This window comes from Aplosporella prunicola (genome assembly GCF_010093885.1).
Source record: "Aplosporella prunicola CBS 121167 unplaced genomic scaffold K452scaffold_23, whole genome shotgun sequence".
Lineage (NCBI taxonomy): Eukaryota > Fungi > Ascomycota > Dothideomycetes > Botryosphaeriales > Aplosporellaceae > Aplosporella > Aplosporella prunicola.
Genome location: NW_022983551.1, coordinates 484549 through 502549, shown reverse-complemented (window position 1 = coordinate 502549; position 18001 = coordinate 484549). Strand labels below are relative to the sequence as shown.

The 18001-nt window shown below is 58.5% G+C and overlaps 6 protein-coding genes across 6 annotated transcripts; 4 read left to right on the top strand and 2 right to left on the bottom strand.

Annotated features, from left to right (window-relative positions):
• Positions 1-655: 655 nt before the first annotated feature.
• K452DRAFT_301122 (uncharacterized protein) lies at positions 656-1730 on the bottom strand (the record flags this gene model as incomplete). The annotated part of the gene is made up of 3 exons (XM_033542405.1): positions 656-668; positions 810-1474; positions 1536-1730. The coding sequence occupies 3 exons, from the start codon at positions 1728-1730 to the stop codon at positions 656-658; spliced, it is 873 nt and encodes a 290-aa protein (XP_033394311.1).
• Positions 1731-1947: 217 nt separating this feature from the next.
• Positions 1948-4164, top strand: K452DRAFT_277122 (uncharacterized protein). Its single transcript, XM_033539310.1, has 2 exons — positions 1948-2470; positions 2543-4164. Exons 1-2 carry the CDS (start codon positions 1993-1995, stop codon positions 4075-4077), a joined length of 2013 nt encoding a protein of 670 aa, XP_033394310.1. The 5' UTR covers positions 1948-1992; the 3' UTR covers positions 4078-4164.
• Positions 4165-6963: 2799 nt separating this feature from the next.
• On the bottom strand, positions 6964-7227 carry K452DRAFT_234141 (uncharacterized protein; the record flags this gene model as incomplete). Its single annotated transcript, XM_033537351.1, has 1 exon — positions 6964-7227. A coding segment is annotated over one exon (264 nt), but the record flags the coding sequence as incomplete, so codon positions are not given.
• A 2742-nt stretch (positions 7228-9969) lies between these two features.
• K452DRAFT_233983 (uncharacterized protein) lies at positions 9970-10900 on the top strand (the record flags this gene model as incomplete). The annotated part of the gene is made up of 3 exons (XM_033537346.1): positions 9970-10314; positions 10384-10504; positions 10575-10900. The coding sequence occupies 3 exons, from the start codon at positions 9970-9972 to the stop codon at positions 10898-10900; spliced, it is 792 nt and encodes a 263-aa protein (XP_033394308.1).
• A 296-nt stretch (positions 10901-11196) lies between these two features.
• On the top strand, positions 11197-12871 carry K452DRAFT_88817 (uncharacterized protein). The gene is made up of 3 exons (XM_033547282.1): positions 11197-11460; positions 11517-11752; positions 11820-12871. Exons 1-3 carry the CDS (start codon positions 11415-11417, stop codon positions 12531-12533), a joined length of 996 nt encoding a protein of 331 aa, XP_033394307.1. The 5' UTR covers positions 11197-11414; the 3' UTR covers positions 12534-12871.
• A 4204-nt stretch (positions 12872-17075) lies between these two features.
• Positions 17076-17680, top strand: K452DRAFT_88801 (uncharacterized protein). The gene has a single exon (XM_033547281.1). It carries the CDS (start codon positions 17251-17253, stop codon positions 17617-17619), a length of 369 nt encoding a protein of 122 aa, XP_033394306.1. The 5' UTR covers positions 17076-17250; the 3' UTR covers positions 17620-17680.
• Positions 17681-18001: the final 321 nt, after the last annotated feature.

The window sequence follows — 18001 nt, the reverse complement described above, 5'->3', positions numbered from 1 at the left end:
TTGAATTGAGCGTGTATGTGTGTACCTTTATACATACCTATATATACGGGCGGTACTCGCGGACTCGCGGGAGGTATTTAGGTAAGCTAGCATGGCCGCGTGCGTGTGTGCGTGCGTTGGTAAAAGTACTGAGTAAGCAAGCAAGCAGAAGCGCTTTTTTCGCTCCAGACCAACCTAACGACATGACAGGACACGTCCGCTGCCTATCTAGCCGCGCAAAAAAGCTATGTCGACCGGTACGCTAACACCGGTACATGTACAATGCCTCGTCCTCATCCTCCTCCCATCTTCCTCTCCCACCCTCCTTCCCCACTTTACTTCCTCTCGTTTTAATCCGCTTGATATACCACACACCACACCCCACCACATCCCTCTCATCAAGAAAAAACACAATCCCCTTCTCCGTCGTAAGCAAATCAGACACAACGCCGAGCCCTATCCCACAATCCTGAAACCCCTCTCCCCAAAACGCCGCTGCTGCTGTGGTTATGATGCGCGAGAACTGGTGCTGGAGCTGTTCGGTCTTGAAATCCGTCGTGCGGCTCTGCGCAGGCCTGCGTGCCGCTTATGCCGTGTAGGTACGCGCACGAAGGCGTCCATGTCTATACGCCAATGACCGCCCAAGGCAGTCGTACTCGTTGGTAGGCAGGGAAGCTTAGTCCGCGAGGCTAAAGAGGGGGGAATGTGACGTCAGCAACGCGATGGGCAAAAAAGAAGCACGAGCAGAAAACAAAAAAGCACGTTTGCAAAGGTGCAAAGGGGTAGTAAGACAGGGGCAAAAAGCAACGCCACGACACGACACGACATACCGATAGCTCACAAGCGTGTCGACGCGATGGTTGCTGGTGCTGAAACTGCGCAGCTGCACCTTCTCGCCGTTTTCGATCTCCTTGGCGTCGCTGTCGCCCCACTCGACGGGGACGTCGCTGTCGGCGTCGGCGTAGACCAGCACGTTGAATGTGCAGTTGCCGTCGAGCATGGGCAGGAAGGTGACGGAGGCTGTGATTTGCCGGAACAGCGACTGGATCTCGGACTGGATCTCTGCCTCTGTTTTTTCCTTTTCTGGAGCCGAGGGAGTAGTGGTTGTGGTGGTGGCGTTTTCGGCGTCCGTGGCTGCGTCCGCGCTGTCCGTTTCGGTGGCGGCGTCGGTCGTCGTGGCGGTGCTGGGCGAATGGGCGGGTTTGCTGCTGCTGCTACTGCTACTGTTGTTGATGGACTTGCTGAATACGTCGACGTCGAATTGCCACCGCTCGACGTGCTGGCCCGTCTCTCGAGATGTCACGACGATGACGAGCTTGTTGATTTTGCTGCCTTGCATCCACTTGCTGAGCTGCGTCATGATCTTCTTGATGTACGCCTTGACCTGGTCGTCGGCGCTGACCATCATCGTGAGGCCGTACTTCTTGACTGCCGTGAAGTCCTCGGCGGGGTAGACGCCCCGCTGGAACAGGATGGTGTGGATTGAGTACTCGAACTGGCCGGGGGGTCAGCGGGGGTGGTGCGAAATTAGATTGGCAGAGCTATTATGCACGTACAAATTCCGAGACTATCTTGGAGGAGCCCTTGAGGGCGAGCTTGTGAGTCTTTGCGGTTGGGTCATCCTTGGAGGAGGCCGCCTTCTTGGACGACGACGAAGACTTCTTGGCCGGCTTCTCGCCCGTCTTTGAGGAGCGCGTAGACGTCTTGGTGGTCTTGGAGACCTTTGATTTCTTCTCAGCCTCGGCAGCCATGATTCTGATTGTTCCTTGGACCCAAACTAGCTCTTTTGCCTGCTGCTGCGTGGACAGTGCGTGTGGAGAGATCAACGGTGGGTGCTTTGAGTGGATGTTGGAGGAGTCCTGGAGGGTGTAGGTTGTCGCGGCAACCAATGACGTCCACCTCTGGGACTTCGGCAATTTTCGCAAAAAAGTCCCCGTCAAACCCGTCGCGCGACCGACCGACCGATCACCCATTCACCCCAACCATCGTCCATGACACGCCAGTCTCACACCCATGCGACAATGCTTCCGCGCCGCTGAATGCCTCTTCCGGCCCGGGCAGGCAACCCTCTCGCGCCAATGGCTCCCGCTCCTCCACAACAGCAGACGAAGCATACGAAGCTTCGGCACCACCGCCCAGTGCCTGGCCAGGGCCTCGCCACCCGCGGTCGCGTCGGAGCTTGAGAAGCGCGTGGCGGCCATCCCCATCGACCGCTTCCGCAACTTCTGCATCGTCGCCCACGTCGACCATGGCAAGAGCACCCTCAGCGACCGCCTGCTCGAGCTCACCGGCACCATCGAGCCCGGCGGCAACAAGCAGATCCTCGACAAGCTCGACGTCGAGCGCGAGCGCGGCATCACCGTCAAGGCCCAGACGTGCAGCATGATCTACAACCACAAGGGCGAGGACTACCTGCTGCACCTGGTCGACACGCCCGGCCACGTCGACTTTAGGGCCGAGGTCAGCAGGAGTTATGCCAGCTGCGGCGGAGGTGCGTTTTTTATAACATCAATTGGTTGTCCGAAAAAGCAATGCTGACGCGAATTTGTGTTTGTGTGTGCAGCTCTGCTTCTTGTCGATGCCAGCCAGGGCGTGCAGGCGCAGACGGTCGCCAACTTCTACCTCGCCTTCTCGCAGGGCCTGACGCTCGTCCCCGTCATCAACAAGGTCGACCTCCCCTCTGCCGATCCGGAGCGCGCGCTCGAGCAGATGCACGACACGTTTGAGCTGGACCCGGCGAAGGCGGTGCTGGTGTCAGCGAAGACGGGGCTGAATGTGGCGGCGCTGCTGCCCAGCGTCGTGGAGCAGATACCGGCGCCGGTAGGCGACTACACGAAGCCGCTGCGGCTGCTGCTGGTGGACTCGTGGTACTCGAACTACAAGGGCGTGATTCTGCTCGTGCGCATCTTCGACGGCCAGGTCAAGGCCGGCGACGTCATCACGTCGTTTGCCACGGGCCTCAAGTACACGGTCGGCGAGGTGGGCATGATGTACCCGGACCAGACGCCCATGTCCAAGCTGCGCGCCGGCCAAGTCGGCTACATCTACTTCAACCCGGGCATGAAGCGCTCCAAGGAAGCCAAGGTGGGCGACACGTACACGCACGTGGGGTCGGAGAAGCTGGTGGAGCCGCTGCCGGGCTTCGAGGAGCCGAAGGCGATGGTGTTCGTGGCGGCGTTCCCGGTCGACCAGTCGGACTACGAGCGCCTCGAAGACAGCATCACGCAGATTATGCTGAACGACCGGTCGGTGACGGTGTCGAAGGAGTCGTCGGAGGCGCTGGGCGGCGGGTGGCGCCTCGGCTTCCTGGGCACGCTGCACTGCTCGGTGTTTGAGGACCGGCTGCGGCAGGAGCACGGCGGGCGCATCATCATCACGCCGCCGGCGGTGCCGACCAAGGTCGTGTACAAGGACGGCAGCGAGCGCATCATCGACAACCCGAACCAGTTCCCGGACGAAGTGGCGCTGCACTCCAAGGTGGCGGAGCTGCAGGAGCCGTACGTGCACGCGACCATCACGCTGCCCGAAGAGTACATCGGGCGGGTCGTGGAGCTGTGCGAGTCGAACCGCGGCGAGCAAGTCGAGCTCATCTTCTTCACGGCCGCGCAGGTCATTCTCAAATACGACCTGCCACTCGCACAACTGGTCGACGACTTCTTCGGCAAGCTCAAGGGCGCCACCAAGGGGTACGCAACGCTCGACTACGAGGACGCCGGGTTCCGGCGCAGCGGGATCCAGAAGCTGCAGCTGCTGGTGAACAAGGAGCCGGTGGACGCCGTGGCGCGCGTGGTGCACAGCTCGCAGGCGGAGCGGGTGGGCCGCGAATGGGTGCGTCGCTTCAAGGAGCACGTCGACCGGCAGATGTTTGAGATAGTGATCCAGGCCGCTGTGGGCAGGCGCATTGTCGGCCGCGAGACCATCAAGCCTTTCCGCAAGGACGTGCTGCAGAAGCTGCATGCCAGCGATATCTCGCGCCGCAAGAAGCTGCTTGAGAAGCAGAAGGAGGGCAAGAAGAAGATGCGCGCTGTTGGCAACGTCATTATTGACCAGAAGGCTTTCCAGGGCTTCTTGTCCAAGAGCGGGAAGGGCGATGATTGATTGATGGTGTGTGTACGTGTGTTTATATATATATATATATATATATCGCGTCATGTACATATATACGCAGGAGTGCTGTAATATACCATTTCACTTCATCTAGATCTTCACGCACATCTGAGCTCACAGCGACCATGACTTCATATCACGTAGGCACCCAGCAAATCTTCAACTCCAACTTCGTCTTCATCTTCTCCCTTGTGTAGATCTGTATGTATGTATGTATGTATGTATGTATATCTGTAGCCTCAAAGCACAGCATATCAAATACCTACACTACGCTACGCATACCCAGACCCACATACCTAGCCACCCCTCGCTGTCTGTATACACACCACACACCACACCACAGCACCGCTTGCCACAGCGCAAACGCCTCGCCTCGCCTCGCAACCTCAACCTCAGCCTCAGCTTCAAAAACGCAAAAGCCATGTTTAAAAATAAAAAATAAAAAATAAAAATAAAAAAAAGCAAGCCAGCAAGCCAGCAACACACGCCCAACGCCACGCGCTTACGCGCTCACACTTAGAAAAGGACAACAACAACAACAACAACAACAACAGCAACAGCAACAGCAACAACAACAACAACAACAACAACAACAACAACAACCCCTAGCTTTTTTGCCCTTTGACCCAGCCATCGCAAGAAAGAAAAGCCATGACAACAAGAAAATAGAAAAGGGCAAAAATAGAGAGAAAGGAAAGAAAAATCATACACCCCAAACCCAAACCCAAACCCAGCTACAGTAACCATACCAACACCACGCCACGCCACGACGCCCGTTTTGAATTTTGCCTCCGCCATCTTGCCCTTGCACCGTCAGGGGCCTTTCCTCCATCCATCATGAAAATGACAACGACAACAATGCCGATACCGATACCCACATACCCCCCTCCCTCTTTTCCTTTCCTTTCTTTTCCTTTCCTTTCCTGCCCAAGCCCACAACCCAATATAACAACAACAACAACAACAACAACAACAACAACAACAACAACAACAACAACAACAACAACAACACAAGCATCCATGTCCTCATTAAGCATTAGCCATTACGCCGACCTCGCACCGCGCACAACCTCAAGCCTCAAGCTCAAGCACAAACTCACTCACTCACTCCACCCTCGCCTTCTTAGCCTCACTGCCCTCCTGAACGTGGGCACCGACACCATCAGCATCAGCATCCCGCCCATGCTCAAGCGGCCTTTTCGCGCCCGCCTTCTCCTGCTGCGCCGCCAGCGGTGCAGCGAGGGCCGGTGTAGTCGGCGACAGGGTCGGAGCCGCAGAAGACGCCACAGGCGCCTGCAGAGCAGACAGCGGCGCCGACAACGCCACAGCACCGACTCTCGGGCTCCCCGTCAGCGGCGTAAGAGCTTCGACGGGAGGAGGGACGGGGGTGCCAGTGCCGTTGGCGCGGATGAGGGGGGAGGGGGCATGGGCTGTGGCGGTAGTGGCAGCGCCAGTGCCAATGCCAGTGGTAGTGCTAGTAGTGGTAGTAGGGACCGGAGCCGGAGCTACACTCACGGGTTTTCCGTCCTGCTGTGTTTGCGTCGAAGGCTGCGGTTGCGGTTGCGAGGGCGAGGGCGCTTGCTGAGTCGGAGCTTGAGTCTGAGCCTGAGCTTGTACCTGGGCAGGGCCAGCAGCAGCAGCAGTAGCAGCGGGAAGGCTGGGCAGAGGCGCATGATTGAGGGGCGCAGGCGCAGACGCAGGCGCAGCAGCAGCAGCAGCAGCGGTAGCGGGCGCCGTTGGCGTAGCAGGAGCCATGGCCGCCGGGGCGCTGGCTGCAGCACTCGTCGGTGCCTGAGCCTGAGCGTAAGCGGGCTGAGGAGGCTGAGCAGGAGCCTGCGCCTGAGCAGCCGGTGTAATCTGCGGCTGCGGCTGGGGCGCATGGCCCGTAGCAGCCGGAGCGACGACCGGGGCCGGCGCCGAAGCCGGCGACTCACTGACGACGCCCGCCCTTTTCTGGGCTTCGGCAATGACATGCCCATGGCCAAACTTGGACAGCATGCCCTTGACGGCTGCTTCAATGTCTTTCTCGTCCTTGACGTCTTTCTTGTCGTTCTCGTCCCGAGGCTCTCGTTCGTTGATGTACCGCTCTGGGTGCAGAGCGCGCTCCAGACCTCGGTCGACCAGCTTGACTACTTGGTCCTGCGTGAGCTCAAACTCGCGCTTCAGCATCGTCCACGAGTTCCTGACATAGTAGTCGCGGAAGCTGTTGAGGAGTTGCGAGTAAGGCGCAGAGTCGGAGTAGATATTTGGAGTGCGCGGAGGCAGCGGAGCTTGTTCGCTTGCTTGACCAGACTGCGATGGGGTAGTCGTGTTTGACTGAGACGGTTGTGCTGGTTGTGGGGTTTGAGTTTGAGTGTGGCCCGTTGGGGGCTGGGGCGTGTGTGACGGACGCCCTGGATAGGGATTGTATGGAGCGGGCGCGGAGTAGGGAGACGGAGAAGGTCCAGCCGTTGTGTATGAACCACCAGCTGGTGGAGGATGTGAAGCACCCGAAGCGGGGGGATAAGACATCGGCGGTGCAGTAGGCGGCGGGCCATACGGTGAAGCCGCATACGGACCATAAGGCGGCCTTGCACCGCCTGGAGGGTAGCCTGGTCGAGGCGGAGCCTGAGGATTTGCTGCCTGTCCAAGCGGCTGAGAACCATACGGTGACTGGTACGTACGTTGTTGGGCACCTGGAGCACCAGGAGCACCGGCCATTGGAGGTCTTGGACCATAAGGACCCGGTGGGTGCTGGTAGTTTGGCATACCGTGAGGAGGCATCATATGACCGTAAGGAGACTGCCCGTGTGGAGGAGGGGGGTAGTAAGGTCTTGGCTGGGGTTGAGGCGGAGGTGTAACGCGCTTGCGCCGCTCCTTCTCAATGGATACGCCAGGGTTGATGGCCCACATCCAGCCCTTGCCCTCCTTTTCGGCCTTGCGAAAAGCGTCATGCTGGCCCAAGTTGTGACGAACACTACTCTGCCAACCAGTCGTGCCAGTCTTGAACTTGTAATAGGGATACTTGCGCTCAATGGCACTGTAGATCTGCTGCAAGTTGAGCTTCCCTTCCTTTGAATTCGAGATGGCCTCGTGGATGAGGACAACATAGTTCGCAGCCGGACGCTGCAGTTGTTCTTCGGTATAGTCGGACTCCTTCATCTCCGGTGACGGCGAGCGAAGCGGCCGAGAAATCTTTACAGGCTTCTTGTCGGCGCCTTCAGAGCCCTCGGGCGGGGCGGATTCGCCTTCGGCGCCTTCGCTGCTCTTGGGCTTCTTGTCCGCACTGGCCTTCTCACCATCCTTTGGAGTCTTTGGCTTCGTGAGATCCACCTTGGCAATAGATTCCGGGTCGAGACCAAGCTTTCTCGCCTTCTCAGCTTCCTTCTTCCGCCGCATGATTTCTGCCTTCTCTCGCTTCGACATGATGCCGTCTTTTGGCGGCCGACCAGGACCCTTTTTCCTCTCAATGATGGTGCCTGGCTCAAGACCGAGTCGTTCTGCCTCTTCCGCAGTCAGGACCCTCCTGCCATCCTTGCTCACGCTAGGCTCAGGTGGTTTTTCGGATGGCTCGGTCTTGATGGCCGGATCCACTGGCACCTCAGTGCTGGGCTGCGGTATGTCTTGTGGAGGAATGACAGTGACCTGGTTGACCGGCTCACGGTCTTCCTTTGGCTTCTTCGGCTTTTCAGCCTTTTCAGTCTTCTCAGGCTTGTCTGGCGAAGCCTCATCTTTGGACTTCTCCAGAGTCTTCGCCGCCACCTTTTCCTTCTTTTCCTCCTTTTTCTTTTCCTTTTCTCGCTCCTTTTCCTTGTCCTCGACCTTTTCTTCCAAAGGCGCCTTGGTCTTTTCAGCTTTGGGAACCGATTTGCTCGCAGCAGCTTTTGCCTTGGCCTCCTTGGCTGCCTGCTTAGCCTTGAGCTTTTCCTTCTTTTTACTCTTTTGCAGCTTTTGCCGTGCTCGAGCTTCTGCCTTTGATTCCCTTTGCTGTTGCTTCGCGGGCGCCTTCAACTTTAGCTTTAGCTTGACGGGTCGGTGCTCCTCCTCGCGGTATTCTTCCTCTTGATCCTCTTCGGAATATTCGTCTTCCTCCGATACCCAGCCAAAAGCATGAGGGCTGTAATCGTATTGCTGCTCGGCATAGTTGAAACCGTCATCGCTGCTGTCATCGACAACAATACTTTCACCACGACCGTCTTCAAAGTTTAGACTGATGCCGCCGCTGACATTGTCCGAACTTTGTGATTGTGCATCGTCGTCCACAGAAGAGTTGGGCAGACGGAACATGATGGAGACGGCACCGATCTGAATCTGGTCGCCGTCTTTGAGTTCCATAGGTGCGTCTTCCGGCACGTAGTGATTGTTGTTCAGAAAAGCACCGTTCCTGCCCAACACCTTCATTTCGAAGATTTGGTTTTCGAAGCTGTAGTAGATCTTCAGATGCCTCCTAGAGATACCCTTGTGACCGACGGGTCCCTCATCGTTGATTGGAGGATGGATGGGCACAAGTGGGACTTCAGTAGGGTCCGGCATGAAGTTTGGGTTATCAGGTTGCGCGCGTGACGGGGGCAGCATGGCAAGCTGGTTGTAGTCGACAGGTTCCAGAACGTTACTAGCGAGAGAATTTTTGCGGGAAAGACGTTGCGATGACGAGCTGTTCGACTTGGAATCCTTCTTTTTCCTTTTCTTCTTCGACGTGCCCATGACGACGTGAGCGTCGTCCCTGCCCATGATCCCGCCACATTCGCTCAGGTTGCTGCGGCAGACGCTCGCGACGCTCGGCGCAGTGGGCCGGACGGGCGTTTGCGGCGCATCGCCGACGCTGGAGGCCACCTCTCGCTGACTCTGAACCTCTTGTTTCTGCTTCCACCGTTTCATCTCTTGCCGGTGAGCACGAGCATCTCGGCCCAGCTCAACCGCGTACGTTGTCATGTAGAAGTCTCCGTCCGGGAATTCAAGCTTGGCAAAGGCACATTGGCGGCTCTCTTCGAGCTGTGCGCCGGAGAAGATGGAGGCAGGGCGGGTGGCGTCGAGCATGTCTGGATGGAGGGCGAGAGCGTCAGAGGGCTGAGCGTCCATGCTTCCGAAGTAGTCATTCGATGGGAAGACCATGTTGGCGTCGATTGGCCCGGGGAATCCTACAGGCGGAAGGTCGGCGGGCTGGATTGCAGAGTTGACGGCCACATCAAGGGCGCTGCTGTTCTCAGCGAGCGGGAGGGGTATCGGCGCTGGGGGGTCGAGTGAAGGCACGGGCTGGACTTGTTCTGGAGCGGCGGGAGGCGCTTCTTGGTCGCCAGCAGCAGGCAGAACGGAGATTTGATTGTCTTCAGGTGTTTGATCTTGTGCTTGTGCTTGTGCGTCGGGAGGAGGGTGGTCGGGTGAGGGCGCGTCGCGGTCGCCGCTGTCGTCGTGTGAAGCTTCAGCAGGCGCGACGGCGTCGGGTTGAGTCGCAACGGCCACATGTTGGGAAGCAGCGGGGGGGGTCTGCTCGGGCGTCGCAGTGACGGTCGGCTCAACGCCTTCCATGGGCGTCGCGCCCTGTTCGGGGCCAGGATCTGTATGTGTCGCTGTTTCCATCATGTCGGCGGTCTCGGCATCTTGCGTCGCGAGCTAGGCGGGGTGCGCATGCGTGGTGACGGGGGGCGACGGGCGGACCTGGAGGTGCAGTCAAAAGCCCAAGATTCAACCCGCGGATTGCTGGCTGCGCATAAAGTGTCGGCAGCGCTGGACGGGCGGGGGAGCGGTACGACGGGACTATCTAGATCTCGGAGGAGGAGCCTCAGGAAATCTTGGCGCCACCGGCCAAAGAGTTCTAGCGATGATTGCCCGGCCTGGACTGCCCGCTACCTACTAGGTAGGTACAGTGCCTACAGTTAACTAGGTACCTGGAAAACAACAACAACCATGCCTCCAAAAGGGAAGAAAAAAGACTCTTCTGCAAACAACAACAACAACAACAAAAAAGATGCCACAAACACATCCCCACCAAACTGGCCTCCCTTCAAGCCACTAATCCCCACCACGGACCTAACCCTGCACGAGCTCCTCCCCAACCAAATCATCACCATCCCAAACTTCTGGCCCTCATCGCTCTGCAAAACCTACGTCTCGTTCCTCGCCTCGCTACCCCTGACCACGACGCCCGTCAAGCCCAAAAAAGGCGACGCCGTCAGAGTCAACGACCGCTTCCAGATCGACGACGCGGTCTTCGCGCGGCGGCTATGGGAGGAAACGGCGCTGAAAGCGCTCGTGCTGGGCAAAGACGAAGGCGATGGCGAAGCCGAGGGCGAGGGCGAAGGTGAGGGTGACGGCGCCGAGCATGACGGCCTCCGCCTGACCAGGCAGCAGCGGCGCGAGCTCTGGGGCGGCGACGTCGTAGGGCTGAACCCGAACATCCGCATCTACCGGTACAGCAAAGGGCAGTACTTTGACCAGCACTGTACGTCCAGGCACTGCCACCCATCCCCAATCCCCAGTCCCCAGTATCCTAACCCCCCTTCCTCCCGCAGACGACGACAGCAACAACGTCCTCCTCCCCAGCACCAGCAGCCCCGCCCCCATCCCCGCCCGCACCACCTGGACCCTGCTGCTCTACCTCACCGCGCCGGCAACCGGCTGCCTAGGCGGCGAAACCGTCTTCTACCCGGACCCGCCGGCGCGGAAACCGGGCCAGCAGCAGCAGCAGCAGCAACAGCCTCTGCCGCTGGCGGTGGGCTTGGAGGTGGGCTTGGCCCTGCTGCATCGCCATGGGAGGGAGTGCATGCTGCATGAGGGCGCCGAGGTTACGCAGGGCGAGAAGTGGGTTATTCGCAGTGATTTGTGCGTTAGGCGGTAGGTAGGGTGGCGAGCGAATGGTGGCTGGGCGTGGGCTGTGTGCTGTGAGCAGACGACCGAGCAGCGAGCAGACGGCCTACCTACCTACCTACCTAGATCGATAGTGAAGCGAAAGCGTACGCGACTGCGCGACTGCGCAGCACGCAAGCAAGTGCGTAGGTAAGCAACGCAACGCAACGCACCACGCTCCCCCTAAGGCGCACACATGGAAAGCTAAGCCAAGCCGTGGCGCGTCAGACCCTTCAGCAGTACGCAAGTACGCAAATACCCAAGTACACAAGCACGCACGCACGTAAGCGGCAGGCTTATCTTACCCGCACCTACATACCGACCGCACTACCCACGCACGCACGCAGCATCTCACCCGCGGCACGCATCGCATCTCACAGCAGCAGCAGCAGCATGCACCCAGCCCGCCCCTCCCCGCCCGCGATGCGCCGTGCTGCGGGGTCGATTGTCTTAGCTATGTGCCGGTAGACGCCCTGCCTTGCCCCGTCTTACCTACATACATACATATGCGGGCGCGGGTGCGGGAAGCACGGCGCCCTGCTTTTGCCTACTGTACTGTCCCTCCCCCTCCCCGCCGGCACACCAGCGTGCGCGTCTGACGTATGTAGGTACGCTGCGGAAGGCTGCGGGAGGCTGCGGCTGCGGGAGGGGAGACTGGGTAGGTACTGTAAGTGCTTACTTAGGTACGCGATTGCGCTACCTACTCTTACTTTGGGTGGCGCGGTGCAGTGCGGTGCAGTGCGGTGCTGTGCTGGACTGGGCTGGTTCGGTTGTCCTCGTGCGTTGTGGGCGGGTGCGGGTGCGAGTGCTTACCTTGGTATGGCTTCATGGGCCGGCGCGGCGGGCTGTGGCGGCAGGTTGCGGGTTGCGATGGGGGCGCGTGGGGTAGGTGGTGGGTGGGTGGCTGGCAGGCTGTGCGATCTGCGCGGGAAGATGTATATAGGGACCTACTTACGCTGCATTGCAGCTGCGCAGTGGCTTGCCCGCACACCTCTAGGTACCTACTTATGTACCAACGCAGCACCATCTCCGCCGCCGCTATCCCACTAGGTCTCTCTCTTACTCTCTCGCGCGCACCACCACATCCACCACCACGACAACAAGCAGCATCCGCCAGCAAACTCCCAACCCCAACCACCCCACGCAAAGCACACGGCCCTTCCGCCCCGCGCACCCCACAGCAAACCCAAAAGCAAAAGCGCAAAAACAAACCCTATTACGGCCCCTTCAGCAAGCACCACTACGCACGCACAACGCACGCTCGCAGACACAGACCCAGACCCCCACGCCGCACACTCCTCTCCTCTTACTCCTACTCCTGCACTCTACTTTGTCCATGCCCCTACCTTATCCATCCCACACCCTATCCATCCCTCAGGCCCCAACCCTATCCATCCCACCCACTCCTACACGGAAGGAACAACAACGAAGGAGCAACAAGAAAGGAGTTCCGAGCGCGACCCCCACGCGGGAGGAGTAATAGGCACGCACAACCCCAACCCCTATTCCCAATTCTATTTCTAGCCCGCGGGCGGGCGAGCGAGTTTAGAATACTACGTCGTGCCTCTTTAATGATTCTAGTTGATTTGGTGCATGGAGGTAAGATAAGAGGGTATTGTTCCTAATTCCTTTACTTATTTTTCTTTTGCTTTTCGGAGTGGCTGTGGCTGTAACTGGGGCTGGGGTGAGGTGAGGTGAGATAGGGTAGGTAGGATAAGCGGGAGGGGTACCGCACAAGAACCAGATAGGAGGGCTGGTGCTCCGTAGAGAAGCTGTTTTTAGGCGTTTGCATACGTGTGCGTGCGTGCGTGCGTGCGTGCGTGTGTGTGTGCGCTTTATATAGCGTAGGCAGTAAAAAGAAAGACCTAGTAACACGTAAATACTCGAGCAGCAGCATTAAACTACGTAGTAACATACGATCCTAACCCCCCCAAATCATTTAAACGGCTAAACAAAATAGCTGGCTAGCTAGCTACACAGCCGCATAGGTAACTACTTACATTTATCCCCCCCAACCTCGCTAGGTATGCATACTACGGCGTAGCTTAGAAAACAACCTCACATGTATGCATGGCTACGAGTATGGCTTACCTGCTGCTGCTAGTACTACTACTGTTGCTGTTGCTACCACAGTTCCATTTATAGACAAACGACAAGCTTCTGACCGCGTGCATGCATGCATGTGTGCATACGCGTATGTATGCATGTAGTGGCTGACTGGCTGGCTAGCTGATAAGCACGTACGCACGCAGAGCCTATGTGAGACTAAGGCGCTAGGTAGGTAGGTTCGTTGTCTTGTCTAAGCTTTAATAGATAGATACTCCGACCTAGTGATTTGGTAGGTGCGGCGTTGTAGGTATGCGTATGCGCAGAATGATGGAGAGATAAGAGGTACTTTGGGCGTTTTTAACAGTATATACGCGGTAGAGAGCAGCGCGCCTCTACTATCCACTACCTTAACCCTACCACCACCACCACCACCACCACCACCACCATCCCCATCCCCATCCCCTATCTCCCTTAAAAACACCTATACATCCACGCACGCACGCACGGCATAGAACCCCCACGGCGGGGGCCCGCGCACGACGCGCAACAACTGCCAGCTGTACGCATGCATGCAGCAAGCCTATAGCCAGCGGGCCCAGATGCCGCCGGCCGCGGCGGCAGCTAGCTGCCTATAAGGCGGCGATCATATAGGTAGTTCGCGCGCCGGCGCTCCCGCTCCCGCGTTGCGCTTGGTCGCGCCGTTCGCGGGCGCTGCACGGATAGGATAGCGTAGGATAGGGTAGCATACGGTAGGATGATAGGGCTTGACTAGGTACTTACCTAGGTCTTGAGCTGTCGTGGTCTAGGTAGGTAGAACCTACCTGCCTACCTATGCAAGAGCGCGGCAGGACGGGCAGGACGGGCGTGTGCGTGTGTGCCTGCCTGCCTACAGACCTAGCCATAGTGAGCTATTGCTGGAACAATAACAAGGTAGGCAGCTCGCGGTTTCGTGTATAGCTTCGCGAAGCGTCACATCGGGACTTGCGACGACGCATATGCCTGATTGGGAAATAGGTCCCTGACGTCAGGGACTTGCGTTGCGTCTTGCCCCTGTCGGCGTCCGTCCCAGGGCAAGGGGACCTAAGATGCATGAAAAAGGAGCAAGTAGGTAGGATGAGGCAGCTGACCTGAGCGCGCGAAACGGAACGGAACCGTGTCGACTACCTACTAGGTACCTACCTACCTAGGGTCTAGGCAGAAACGACACGACAATCACGTCAGGGGAGCCGGGCCGGCATGGCGGGGTTGCATGCATGGAAGAAGCCATCGATCCGTACCTTAGCTACCTTAGTGATTGCAATGCCCGAAAGCGAAAGCGCGCGCCCTATTTCCTAGAGGGGAGATAGGTACGTAGGCAGAGAGCGAGCAAGAGAGAGAGGAGTCTCTCAAAGCCGTTCGAAATTAGCCTACTCCTAGCATGTGACGGGCGCAACGGGCCGCGCGCGGAACCAATCCCGCGCGGGTGCGGATGGAAGCCTGGGCGCGGGCCGTTCTTGGCACCGCGTCCGCGGAGGATCGGTTTGTGGAGATGCCCGTCTACGGACACGGACACGGTCTGTGTCTGTGGTCTTTTTTCTGCCGTTGCCGTTGTTGCGTTTCCCGCGCGACGGACGTAGGCGGCGCTGCCTGTGCGTGCGCAATCTACTGCACACCTGATAATACAATAATATTGTAGGGCGTGCCTGGGTAATCTACCGCATATACAGTAAACGGCGGCTTTTTGGACGAGGCGAGCGGACCCGCGGAGCACGTACGCACCGCACCGTATGGGGTAAGTGGTGGAAATGGAGATGAAGATGGAACACACGCACACACACACACACCAAAAATAAAAAAAATAAAAAAAAAATTGTTGATAGGGTCTGCGTGACGTGGCAAGAAGGGGAAAAGGCTGCCTGCGCGTCTGCGCGAGAAGGGCTCGCAGTTGTGTTGTTGTTCGGCGCGCTTAAAGGGAAGGCGGCGAGGCGATCAGCCCGCTCAAAGCCGCGCTACTATAATGTACCCTCTCTGCCAGGCAGCCAGCGACTACTTAGGCGACGACAGGCAGCCAGAGCTGTTGCCTTAGGTAGACCCACCCTTTGAGGCACCAACGCCATCTGGCTGGCCACGAAAAAATGAACAAGAAAAAAAAAAAAAAAGAAGGTAGGGCGGTCGTCGCCACTCCGCGGATGCGCTCCGCGGACGCGCTCCGCGGACGGGGCAGACAAGATGCAAATGCGCGCGGCAAAGGGCGGGGCGGAGCCGTGCGCGGGAAGGACCGATCCACTACACTAAACTTGTGCCTTAGCTAGGAGCAACCGCCGTTGCAACTTCCCTATTATTGTCCAATATGCAATGTTGGGCGCGGCGGAGATCAGACGCGCAAACCAAAGCCCAAAAAAGACCTTCGGTTGGTGGCGGGTCTGCATTTGGGAAAAAGCGGTTTGGGGGTTGGTGGGGTTGCGCGCGCAACACGGTGAGAGAGTAGAGTGGGACTCGGCTCACGAGTAATTTCGTCTACTCTCTCTCTCTCACATGGTTCGATGTTGTGTGTTGCTGATGCCTCTGAAGCGACGTTATGGTCCAGGCGACATCTTAATCGTCCTGGTGTCCCGTTGTGGAAAGAGGACGAGGGGAGATCGCCCGGAGATGTGGCTGGCTTTGCGCCATGCTCCCAGGCTCCTGCGGAGTCGGCGCATGATGTCCCGTTTGATGCGCTGGAGGCTCCATTAGGGCTCAAGGGAAACCGCCTTTTCACTTTTCGTCCGCGGAGAGAGGCCTGCCTGCTGTGGCAGAAGGGTCAAGGGGCCAACCCACCGCCACTCCCATCACCTGATGACGTCCCTGTTCCTTTGAATCATAATCTGCAAGAAGGTTCCTATCGAAGGATCTAGGCGAATCCTACGGGGCTGACCTGGGTCAAGCTTAAACTGTAGCCTCAAATCCTCTGTCACAGACGCGCCCGTGTTGGAGTTGCGAAAGGAAGCAGGATCTCGAGGGAAATGGCGATGGGAGATTATGGCGAGAATTTCCCAGCAGCGTTGGTGGCACGGTGGAGGCCTTTGCGCGTGCACACGAAAACGGTAAATGCTGATGAAGCAGATTTGCCGGCTTGGGAATGTGCGGAGGTGCCACGCCTCGAGTCTCAAGTGGATGGCAGCAGACAGCGGGGAGCCAAGGGCTTGGGACGCGACGAGAAACACGTGCCCGCGAAGCCTGCAAGTCGACGGGATGGAGGGGACCCCCCGTAGGTGCCCCCCTCGGCGCTGAGGTTCATCCGGGACTGGGACGTGCAACTTCGAACACCCTCTCTCCAGACTCTCTCACACTTGGTCCCTCCCCCGTTCGCATCCTCTCATCTCCCGTCCCACGAGGTTCGGCGAGATCTCACCATCCTTCTGGGATTCAAAGTTGGTGGGCCTGTCAGACGTCTGGCGTCGAGGTACATCGCTACGGTGCAATAATCACCTCAGCTGCTATTCCGGGAGTACCGAAGGATTCGCCCCCCTGTCAGCCCGTTTGACGCGCATGCAAGCCGTTGCTCGCACAGGTTGCCGCCCTCACCAGGGACTTGTGGAGCGCCAGTGTGTCTGTGTAGCCCTGACCCTCACAGCCCTTTAGGCTCAATCGCTATCGACGACGAGCCTGTGGCTTGAGACAAGCAACTCGCACGGCCGCCGACGCACAGTTGCCCGTTCTGGCGCAAGAGAAGCTGTGTGCCATGGCGATGGGGCCGGGATTCGCGTCCCACGCTCCCCGGGCGAAAGCGATTGCGAACAAGGGCCTGCCTCAGGCATCTTGTCACACCGCGCATTGAGGCTCAACTAGAGCGGAGTGCGGTCAGCTGGCGCCCTAAGCTGCAGCCGGCCCTGTCGGTTGGATATCAACGAGGGGCGTGCTCGCGCCCGTGCCGAGATTGCGATTGGCCATTCATCAGAAAGGCTGGACTCACGGTCGGGATCCGCAGGGGAAGCCGGGAAGACAAGGCGCTCGCGCTCACTAACCTCCAAAAGCGGTGGCCGTTCCGGCCAAGCGGGCAACAGCAGACTCTTCTGATGACTCGCAACTCGACAGGAATCATGTACCTATTGTAGGTGTCGTAGAAGCAGCGCGTGGCCTTGTCGGTGTGGGTGGGTGTGTGTGTGTGTGCAAGGTGACACGGCGCAACACGCCCTCCCTTCCCTTTCGCTCCCCCCCACCGGCGGCCATCTAACTACGACTAACCAACTAACTAACAAGTTCACATATTGAGTGAGGGTAGTTACATTTTTAGCCGACGGGGCCTCTTTGGCGACGGCCGTCGCTCATGCGCGCATGGCCGTTTTGTTTCATGACCGCAAGAGAAGGCGGCAAGCACCCAAGCTTCCCGGCAGTCCAAGCCCACGCCAACGGATGTGGAGATTTGCACGGCACATCCGTGTGATTCGACCAATTTTCGACCACCGTGCCGCCCCGGTGGTGCTAGCACTTGCCCAAGCGCCAGGATTCTCACGGCGGCCTAGAGACCGTCCGATGCTGACAGTGTGTGTCAGCTCTACGCGGTGCGATGGGCGCTGCAGCGCGCGTCGGAAAGGTCAGCTCTACCTCTCGCACCCCCTCCATTCCAAAGAGACAAAGTCACCCTGCAGCGTTTTGCAAAAAGCTTGGGGGAATGGGAGCCGACTCGTGGAGCAGGCGCGCTAGCCGGTTGAGGAATATGCAGACCCTGTCCTGTCTTTCTCCACAGCACGCAGAGCTCGAGCCCCAATGGGCCCCGTTAGCTGATCCTTCGCGCTGCACCCGATGTTGGCAAGAGGACTCTCGCAAGCTCGCCTTCCCCAGGCGCGCGTCGACGGTCGTGCTCAGGCCGGGCGACAAGAGCCGCACGTCGCACACGACGGCTTTGGCCGTGTTGGTGTTTCGCGCGCATGACGACGACCGGCAGCGCGACCACCCCCCCTTGCTACCTACCGCGTCGAAGGGCTGAGCGTGCCAGCCATCTGCGGCATGCTGCCGAAAATAGGCGCAGCCGACCCGACCAAGCCTCGACCGGACCAGCCTGAATTTAGGGCGGCGTTGCACGGGG

Excerpts from the sequence above, each read along its gene's own strand:
- K452DRAFT_277122 (XM_033539310.1), top strand. The coding sequence starts at position 1,993 with ATGCGACAATGCTTCCGCGCCGCTGAATGCCTCTTCCGGCCCGGGCAG. Across the intron at positions 2,471-2,542 it reads TTATGCCAGCTGCGGCGGAG|CTCTGCTTCTTGTCGATGCC; the intron begins GTGCGTTTTTTA and ends TTGTGTGTGCAG.
- K452DRAFT_88817 (XM_033547282.1), top strand. The coding sequence starts at position 11,415 with ATGCGGGCGCGGGTGCGGGAAGCACGGCGCCCTGCTTTTGCCTACT. Across the intron at positions 11,461-11,516 it reads GCGCCCTGCTTTTGCCTACT|GTACGCTGCGGAAGGCTGCG; the intron begins GTACTGTCCCTC and ends TGACGTATGTAG. Across the intron at positions 11,753-11,819 it reads TTCATGGGCCGGCGCGGCGG|GCTGTGCGATCTGCGCGGGA; the intron begins GCTGTGGCGGCA and ends GGTGGCTGGCAG.
- K452DRAFT_88801 (XM_033547281.1), top strand. The coding sequence starts at position 17,251 with ATGGCCGTTTTGTTTCATGACCGCAAGAGAAGGCGGCAAGCACCCAAG.